This window comes from Mustelus asterias, chromosome 12, assembly GCF_964213995.1.
Source record: "Mustelus asterias chromosome 12, sMusAst1.hap1.1, whole genome shotgun sequence".
Classification (NCBI taxonomy): domain Eukaryota; kingdom Metazoa; phylum Chordata; class Chondrichthyes; order Carcharhiniformes; family Triakidae; genus Mustelus; species Mustelus asterias.
Genome location: NC_135812.1, coordinates 37,566,119 through 37,576,190, shown reverse-complemented (window position 1 = coordinate 37,576,190; position 10,072 = coordinate 37,566,119). Strand labels below are relative to the sequence as shown.

Below are 10,072 nucleotides of genomic sequence, written 5' to 3'. Positions count from 1 at the left end.
ATCCTGATCAGGTCAAAATGATCTCATGTGCTTGTGGACATGCTGAATTGAATCAGATCATCCTTTGATGATGGTTTCCACAGTTTCTGTAGTGTAGGATCTTCCATTATTGATCCAGCCCATTCCCTGATCACTCACCTTTCCCGACTGAGTAAACCTGATGCTCATTCTCTTGACGCACTGTCCCATTCACTGAGGGACCCTTCTGAATATTAGCTCTTTATTTGAGGATTATCTCGGTGCTGTGTCTCCAAAGCTTTTCTGCGCAGTCACCATGCAGCTTTTTCAACCTTCTGACCCTGCAACCTAGTTGCGATCTGACCAAATGTCATGTCATGTAACACGGTCTAAGGCTGTTCATCATGTTGTACCTGTACTGAATCCTGCTGCTACCTGTCTTACCATCACCGATCACCATGTCTTGTTATTATGATGAAATAATACCTTGGGCTTATTTACTATACAAGACACAGGCACCAATCACTCATAAAGGATTTGATAAACACTTTGTGAGTTCACTTATTAAGGCTTGGCACATGTGAGCAGATTATGACAAGGAGGGTAGTGAGGTTTGATTGGAGTAGGTCAGATCCAGAGATATTCAGGTGGGGGGGAGAGAGGAGCTGCGTCAGGTCGGGGGAATGATTGGAGGGTCAGCCATGTAGCTGTTAGACTAGATTCTAAATAGTCATTTAGAACATTTTCTGAGTTACTACCTAAGTACCACTAAACTGTCCAAAGTCTCCAACTCTGACTCAGAGTAGGAGACACTTGTGGAACATCCCAGGTAGGAGAGGAATTGTCCATCAGAATTCCCACAGAGGTCAGCACGTTAGGGCTTCCACAGGTCCCTAAATGCATCTTCAGTCATACATCCAGCCTCTGACAACCCAGGGACTGCACAATTTGGCCCCTATATATTGCAATGTAAGTTACCTGGTCTCTTAGTAATAAATGTCTGACATTGAGAATGCCTGTTATTGTAAGCTTTCACTGAATATGTGGGTTATCTACCCTTCAAAACCCACCCGGCCAGCCTACCCAATCCTGCTGACTGTGCAATCTACTCCCCCCCCGTGAAGCCCTTTGGAACATTTGTGTTAAAGATGCTTTATAAATGTAATTGCCATTTTTACAAGACAGACATTCTGGTGGATTAAAGGGAAGAATAGAATATATTGACAGGATTTGATGCCATTTACCACAAAGTATTAAGAGAAAGAGAGAGGAGAATTGTAAGGCACTGATGGTCATTCTGAAGGAGTTACTGGATGTTGCTGAGGTAACAGTGGATTGAAACAAGCAAACATGGTGCCCACCTGCAAAGAGATGGTGAAGCAGATGGAACAAAATAAGACCCACTAGTCTTACCTCAATTCAATGTAAAATAACAGCATCGACCATCAGGAGTAAACTTGCAGAGCAACTTGGATCCAGAAGAAGATCCTGCCTCACCAATCATTTTTGAGTAAGTGTCATGCTCAGTGGTTTATAGAAAGCCCAACAATCTGAGATACTAGACTTGCAGAAGGCTTTGATAAAGTTCCACACAAAAGGCTTTACTTATGTTTAATACTATGAAAATTCAGGGTACCTTGGGGAAGGATATTACACTGGTTGAAGAGTAAAAGCTGCGGATAATGGTTAGATGAGTTATATCAGGGTGCTGATATAGCCAAGGGATTAGCATTGGGACTACTTTTGTTTTTCATTTACATCAATGGTTTTGTGAGTGGAAAATCATGTCTCACAAATTTGATTGAGTTTTTTGAAGGTAGATGAGGACAGTGCAGTTGATGTTGTCTACATGTACTTTAGCAAGGCCTTTGACAAGGTACCGCATGGTAGGTTGTTGCATAAGGTTAAATCTCTTGGGATCCAGGGTGAGATAGCTAAATGGATAAAAAACTGGCTTGATGACAGAAGCCAGAGGGTGGCTGTAGAGGGTTGTTTTTCAAACTGGAGACCTGTGATAAGTGGTGTGCCTCAGGGATCGGTGCTGGGTCCACTATCGTTTATATTAATGATTTGGATGAGAATATAGGAGGCATGGTTAGTAAGTTTGCAGATGACACCAAGGTTGGTGGCATATTGGACAGTGAAGAAGGTTATCTTGGATTGCAACGGGATCTTGATCAATTAGGCCAGTGGGCTGACGAATGGCAGATGGAGTTTAATTTAGATAAATGAGAGGTGATCCATTTTGATAGACTGAAACAGGGCAGGACTCACTCAGTTAATGGTAGAGCGTTGGGGAGAGTTACAGAACAAAGAGATCTAGGGGTACGGATTCATAGCTCCTTGAAAGTGGAGTCACAGGTGGACAGAGTGGTGAAAAAGGCATTCAGCATGATTGGTTTCAGTGGTCAGAACATTGAATACAGGAGTTGGGACATCTTATTGAAGTTGTACAAGGCCACACTTGGAATACTGTGTGCAGTTCTGGTCACCCTGTTATAGAAAGGATATTATTAAACTAGAAAGAGTGCAGAAGAGATTTACTAGGATGCTACAGGGACTTGATGATTTGAGTTATAAGAAGAGTCTTGATGGACTGGAACCTTTTTCTCTGGAGGGTAGAAGGCTCTGAGGGTTGATCTTATAGAGGTCTATAAAATAATGAGGGGCATAGATCAGCTAGAATGTCAATATCTTTTCCCAAAGATAGGGGAGTCTAAAACTAGAGGGCATAGGTTTAAGGTGAGAGGGGAGAGATACAAAAGTGTCCAGAGGGGGAATTTTTTCACACAGAGGGTGGTGAGTATCTGGAACAAGCTCCCAGAGGTAGTAGTAGAGGCGGGTACAATTTTGTCTTTTAAAAAGCGTTTAGACAGTTGCATGGGTAAGATGGGTATGGAGGGATATGGGCCAAATGCGGGCAATTGGGACTAGCTTAGGGGTTTTTAAAAAAAGGGCGGCATGGACAAGTTGGGCTGAAGGGCCTGTTTCCATGCTGTAAACCTCTATGACTCTATGACTAAGTTTAGAAACTTAAAGCAAGTTGACTATATTCGGAAATCATTTAAAATTAGGAGAAGAATTGGAAGGGAGAATTGAGAAATAAAAATTTAGTTGGAAAAGTATGTAAGTCAACAGAATAGTTGCAGATGCCATTTCAGGAGCAGAACTTTATATAGTTCTCCTGGAATAGTGTTAGAATAGCTTAGTGTGAAGTTAAAAAATACTGTTTTCGATCCAAAACTCCAGGCGGAGAAATAACCAACTGTGGAAGTTAGATTACAACAATTATGAAAATTAAAGTTCCATAATTGTAAAAAAAAACTCTTGTCAAGTAATGGAAAATGATTATTGGCCAAACACGGCCTTCAGTAAGGCCAACACTGACGTACGCAGGATAAGCGAGTATATCTAAAACCTTGTTCCATAAACACTGCATTCCAGATTAGGACAGCAGGATGAAAACAAAGAACAAGTCGCCATGGCAATTACCAAATAGCAAGATATGGGGACACATTATACTAATAAAGGATTGGTTTTCTATTGGATAAGAAAGAGCAAAAGGCTATGCTATGATTGGTGGATATGTATGTCAATGAAAGATGTGGACAATCTCTTGTTCCTGATTTGCTGTAATTGACTGTAACTGCTGAGCTGCTCCGGTCATCCCGTGTTGGCCGTGGAGAGTTCTCCTTGTGCACAAGTAATTAAAGACCTTGCATTGGATGCATGGTGTCCAGTGATGTTTGTGTAAGGAGTTGACGGAGTGCCTTTAGGTGGCTGTTACTCAAGAGAACTCTAACAGTTTGTGGAGGATCCACCGAGATTGCAAACCCCTGGAGTATCTATTTACACGGGAAGGAAGCGTGGTGCCTCACTGACCAAGGGCTCGGGAACCATGGCTGCCTGATTTTTGGGCATTGAGCCAACTTGACCAGGGGAATGCACACGCTATCCTGTGCGGACATTACCAAGGGAAGCAGATCAGAGGCGAGGGTTCAAGTCCCTTGAGAGTACAGCGAAGGATTGGGGGTTGGATCCCCTGAATAGACATTTTTTTCCAGGGTTCAAGTCCCCAGAAAATCGTGGTCCCAATTTGATTGATTACTTAATTCCAAATTGATTCAGATCTTTTTGTTGTTATACCGTTTCCTGCCACATGATGGCGTTGAGTCAGGTGATCTAGCTCTGCGAGAATCATGTGTTTTAACCCTTTGTTAGCCTTTTTCATTAGTCTTGACTTTTTTTTGTGTGTCGGTTTTTGTCTGTCTGTGTGCAACTGTGTCTCATGCCGGCCGGCAGGATAGAACAGATCCCCTCTTTGATCATGGGAAATTCATTAGGGAAGGCATATGAGCCTCCTCCCAAGGAAACACCAAATGCATACATGTATGTGCACTATGGGCAAGAAAGCGTGAACCATGTTCCAAAATGAGTGAAGGAGAAGAAAGGTAAGAGAGACATAGGGTAGTCTGCATATTTCCAGTGGTGAATGGAGTGGTCGGGTGAGTCCAGGAAAAGGGGTTTGCAGAATGCTGGAAGGTCTGAGAAACTAAGGAATTGTAAGGGAGATGTTAAAGCCAAGATCTTGGTTGTGCAGCGTCCTCACAAACAAAAAAAATCACTTCCTGCTGAGCAGGATAATGAGGGGGAAGATTGGTCACCCCCCATATGCTCCTTCATCGGATTCACAGTTGAGTCAGCTGAGGCCACACAAAGCCCCCCACCTCCATATGGGTCTCCCCTGATGCCCCTGACTACTATCAGCAGGGACCCCCCTCTTGCAGCTCCGGGCCCCTCAGGATTCGTAGCAGCTACATTCCCAAGAACCCCCATCTCAACTCAACCGGATCCCAGGCACACCCCCCCCCGGACAGGTATGACAATTGCCCCTCCGTGCCATTCCCAGACTTAATAGAGGTTTATAAAATGATGAAGGAGATAGATATGGTGAACATTCAAAGACTATTTCCTCGGGTGGATGGAGCTATTATAAGGGGGCATAACTATAGGGTTCATGGTGGGAGATATAGGAAGGATATCAGAGGTAGGTTCTTTATGCAGAGAGTGGTTGGGGTGTGGAATGGACTGCCTGCAGTGATAGTGGAGTCAGACACTTTAGGAACATTCAAGTGGTTATTGGATAGGCACATGGAGCACACCAGGATGATAGGGAGTGGGATAGCTTGATCTTGGTTTCAGATAAAGCTCGGCACAACATCATGGGCCGAAGGGCCTGTTCTGTGCTGTACTGTTCTATGTTCTATGACCCTGGGGAACACCATTAGTTCCCTTAGGTTTTTTTTCTAGGCATATTTTAATAATCCAGACTCTAAATGTACATTGGCATAAGATACATAGCACAGTACAGGAACCTGAGAAGGATGTATTATGTAGAAAATTTTTGCTCAGTGTTCATGAATTGTTTGGTTATATCTCAAAATGCTGGAATGTCAGTGCTTGTAAATATTCTTGTACCGGGGTTGCATCCTGTTCTGAAGAAAATGTTTGCAATGACTTGTGTTGGGTGGGAGGGAAGACAGGACCTACCCAAGCTTGTTAGAGCCCTCCAGCACTGTGAACACCAGCTCCAATACCAGAAGCCAAAATCGAGAAGTAAAGTTACAGATAATGTATTATACGCCGGCCAGTTGGGTCAGAGGTGGAGGACACGAGCTGGAGATAAGGCAATCAGCTGGCTGAGGCAGCGACACAAGTACCTGTTTCACCTGCGTTCTCCAAGGACACTGGTCCCAGAACTGTATCCAGAGACCTTCAGCTGTTCCACCCCCGCCTCCCCCACCACCTGCATCCCCAACAATCATGTTGCGGCTATATAAAATCTTGGTTATGCTGCATTTGGAGTTCTGGTCATCACACTACCAGAAGGATGTGGAAGCTTTGGAGAGAGTGCAAAGAAGGTTCATCAGGATATTGCCTCGTCTTGAAGGCATTGACTATGAGGAGAGGTTGAATAAACTAGGATTGTTTTCACTGGAAAGACAGAGGCCGAGCGGAAACTTGATAGCGGTCTATAAAATTATGAGAGGCATAGACAGGGTGGATAGTCAGAGGCTTGTTCCCAAGGTGGAAGTGTCAATTACAAGGGGACAGAGGTTCAAGGGGAGAGGGGGAAAGTTTAATGGAAATGTGCGTGGGAAATTTTTCACGCAGAGAGTGGTGGGTGCCTGGAATGCACTGCCAGATGATGTGATGGAAGCAGACACATTAGCAACATTCACCCAGCATCTGGATGGGTACATGAATAGAGAGGGAATAGAGGGATACAGACCGAGTAAGGACAGGTTTTTTAAAGTTTAGTTAGAGCATCATGACGAGCACGGGCTTGGAGGGCTGAAGGGCCAGTTCCTGTGCTGTACTTCTCTTTGTTCTTTGGACCTGATGGTCTTTCAATCTTACACCAGCCAGAGGTTTTTAATCATCAATTTTCTCTTCTTGTATAAGAGTAGCTGACAAATGTGAGGGTAACGTAGCTGTGTCTGATTTACCTAAATATAAGTTGATGATTAAAATTAAAATTAAAGAGTAGTTCATAAGTCACATTCAACAAAGAACAAATATGAACAGTGCATCCTTTTTAATTGTAGTATTTATTCAAAATGTTACCGGAGAAGATGAGTTTCATTAGATTGGCAAGTGCACTACTTAATTGCACCCATGGAGCTAAAGCTTGGTTAGTGCTTGGCTGGGAAGCTGCCTGCTCCAGACAACCATCTCCTTCAAGAAGCTTTTTCAGCAGTAGATTTGATTTTGGAAATTTTACTTCATGCTCATCTGTTCTTTGGAAGGTGTTAATGTATACCATCCAATTTCATAGGTACTGACTGATCTCCAATACCAAACACAAATAGGAATTCTTCACTGCCATTGGTAGGGTATTCGATTAAGTTGACCCTGACATAAACTTTGCCCTCAGCCAGTGCCGAGGAAGAGATGCTAGGAAACAACGTGAAGGGAAAACCTTGACTCAATTTGCCATTCCCTAGTCTAATGATACTAAGGGCCATTGCAGGTCCCCATAGCCCTGACTGGGATCAGTAAATGTAGTGGAGACTAGGCATTGAACCTGGGACCAATCTGGCTAGGAATCACACCAAATGATGCACTCACCCACCGAGCCACCAGCCACCCTTGTCAGATGTTTCTGAAATTATTTTACTTAAAAAGAGTATTTTTGAGCCTGTTGCCAAGAGAGTCTATCATCTCTTCGAAGGACCTAGTTCAAACCCAGATCATTTATGTCTATTTTGCAATTTCAACTCAATAGTGAAGACAATGGGTTTGAAAATTTGTTAAGTGAATATTAGTGTATAACTTACAACATTTCATAAAAACACAAAACATTTGTTGAAAATATACTAAGATTTTCTTGGTTTCAATCTGAATAGCTTTACTATGGTCCCTAATATTAATAATCTCCTTTCTAATTTCCAGTTTTTCCTACTGTTGGCGTGTTTACAAATAATTTGACTGTGTTTTTCTCCAGATCTTGCTGTCCTTCCCATTTCTATTTTCAGGCCATTCTCAATCTCATTAAATCTGTAGTTCTCCTGGTGCTTCAGATCTTTCAATAAAGTTAAAATCCACAAACCCTGAAAAAGATGTGAAGATAAGACTGGTGTTTACTGGTGTGATGCTACTTTAGAACTAAGTTGAAATTTGAAAGCAACATGTAGAAAACTTGTGCTGCCAAAATGTTTGGGAATCTCTGTGGCTCCATTGACATTGGAAACATTGACTACAAATGTCTTGGCTGGTGCCGTTTATCATCTAACCACAACTGAGAAACTCTAGCGATGTAACAAGAGATGGAGCTCTTAATCCAACAGGACAGATAATAGCAACATAAATCTGGGAAAAGAAATAGAGATTAAGTCCAGTCACAGCAAAGCAAATGGGATTCTTAAATCTGGTCTAAAATAATTCCAATTTCTGGACAACATTTATTGCAGTTATGAATTCTAGGTTTGGTTCCTACTATTTGAAGTGCTTAAAATTAGTGTGACTAATCAAATAGATGCTTTTATTCCCAGTGAAAAGTGAGATGTTGAATTCTGAAGTTGATTCAGAGGGGCTGAGTTTCAAGCGCCGGAGTTTTGTGACTAGGAACCGTCTCCATGCTCCCAGCCAGGGGAAAAGACTGTAAACATCTCCAATCCCTGAAGACCATGGCGAGCACCAAGGGTTACAATCCTTCCAAGTTCTGGCCGTGCATTTGTTCCTTAATCTTCTGCAGCATTTCTTGCATCCGCCGCAACTAGGACACAACACAGGCAACAAGACTGTCAATTGTTTCACACACAAGAAAAGGCCTCCACCCAGCCTCCCCCTTTCCCCACAGGGTTGTTACTGGGTCTGCTTCTGGACACTAATATCCTTTGGGTGAAGTAGCAGAGGGTTAACACAGGGCATTATGGCCAGGTTTGACCCTATCCTGACCTCATGCATTTTCCAGTCAGGGTCATTTAACCGAAATCAGTATCAGGACTTTGAGCTGACTCCTGCTACACCCCCTCACTTGCTGTCCCTATGACCACAGTAACAACCCACTAATAAAAGAGGAGAAAGATCTTGCGTCTGTACAGCACCTTTCCTCTCTCTGCATTGCCGATTGAAGGATAGAAGGAAATGGGTCGGTCTCGGTCAACGGAAGGCAGAATGAATAACTTTCCTGGTGATTTGACCACCTCTCCTTTTTCCAACTCCCTCAATCTGACTGTTCTCTTCTCACTGGATTCACTTCAAATTGTGAGTCTGATGCTTAAGGTGCGGCCCTACAATGCATTTGTAATTTCCATGTTTAAACATGGCTCAGAAAAGTGTGTCAGTCAAGAAATGACTAAACAAATTGATGGGATTAAGCCTCAGAACCAAGTTGTGCATGAAACTGGACAGAACATGACTAACTAATCCCCATCAATCCGCTTGATTGATTATTACCAACTCCTTTGATTTGGAGACCTTATATATTGCCCTGACTCTGACCCTGTCAAGGCACTTACCATCAAATCACACCTTGAACGAGGTTGGAGGCAGATTTGTGGCAAGGTGGTATGACAATATAAAAGGGCTCCTCGATAGCACATGACTTACAACCATTGTGGAACAGTCCTGCACTGCAAAGGATGGTAGAAGGTGGCAGGGCAAAGTCTCCCTGTGGTTAAACCCTGAGGCAATGACGACTTTTGTTTCATTGTGTTGGGCTCCCAATGAGAAGTGGTGACAGCCCTCAGCATTTGTCGTGCTTCTTAACTGATCCTGGCCCAGGGAACCAAGATGCAATCACAGTGGGATTGTTGAGCACATGAAACTCCTGCTCCAGTTGTGACTGCAATTTCACCGTCAAGTAAGATCCCACTAAATAGCTTTGTGTCATAGTAGTAGGTGCATCCTGTTGAAGAATTGGGTTGAGCCAGTACTCAGGATTAAGTTATATTTTACCTTTACCACACTGACACGGATTTAATCCCTGCAATCTCTAAAACACTCAGTACATTTTTAATTTTCCCTCGCAATCCTACAGGTTTCAGGGTAGCCAAACACAAAAAAAGGGCTAACTAAATTACAGCATTTTTTTACCTCCTCATCCTTCTCCCGGATTATTTTCTCCGCCTCATTATCCGTCAATCCTGATATAATGGGAATCGGGAAATCTGTGCCACTCTCCCTTGTTAGTTTGCTGAAAAAAGATTGGAGGGACATTTAAGTAAACTTCCCACAGAATGTGTATTGTGTATGTTGTATGTTATGGGAATTGGCAACTTAATAACACAATAGATAAATTGGTCAAAGACTTTGAGGGCATTTCTACATCACCATTGAACAAAGGCAGAGTACAGCATTTAATTCCATCTCGGTGAAATCCTCACTTCTCTTTACTTATCTAAAGTACCTTGAAATAATGTTCTCTGTCCACCTATTTAGGAATCAAAAATTGGAAGGTAAAACAGTATTTGACAAAAAGTGGGTGGGTTGGGTACATGATAGACATTTCTACATGTAGGGACAGCAAAGGTATCCAAAACTAGAGTTTTATAGATGACAAAAGTTAGAGATTAAAATGAGGCAGAAAAAGAGTGGCAGGCAAAATGTT

At 42.7% G+C, this 10,072-nt stretch overlaps 1 protein-coding gene across 1 annotated transcript in view; it reads right to left on the bottom strand.

The window, feature by feature from the left end:
* Positions 1–6,562: 6,562 nt before the first annotated feature.
* Positions 6,563–10,072, bottom strand: part of LOC144501378 (septin-5-like) — a 125,605-nt gene continuing 122,095 nt past the window's right edge. The window contains exons 11-12 of the mRNA XM_078225048.1: positions 9,559–9,658; positions 6,563–8,236 (exon numbers count right to left, since the gene is read on the bottom strand). Of these exons, the coding sequence (XP_078081174.1) occupies positions 8,165–8,236; positions 9,559–9,658 (172 nt within the window). The 3' untranslated portion in view covers positions 6,563–8,164. The remainder of the gene's footprint in view (positions 8,237–9,558; positions 9,659–10,072) is intronic.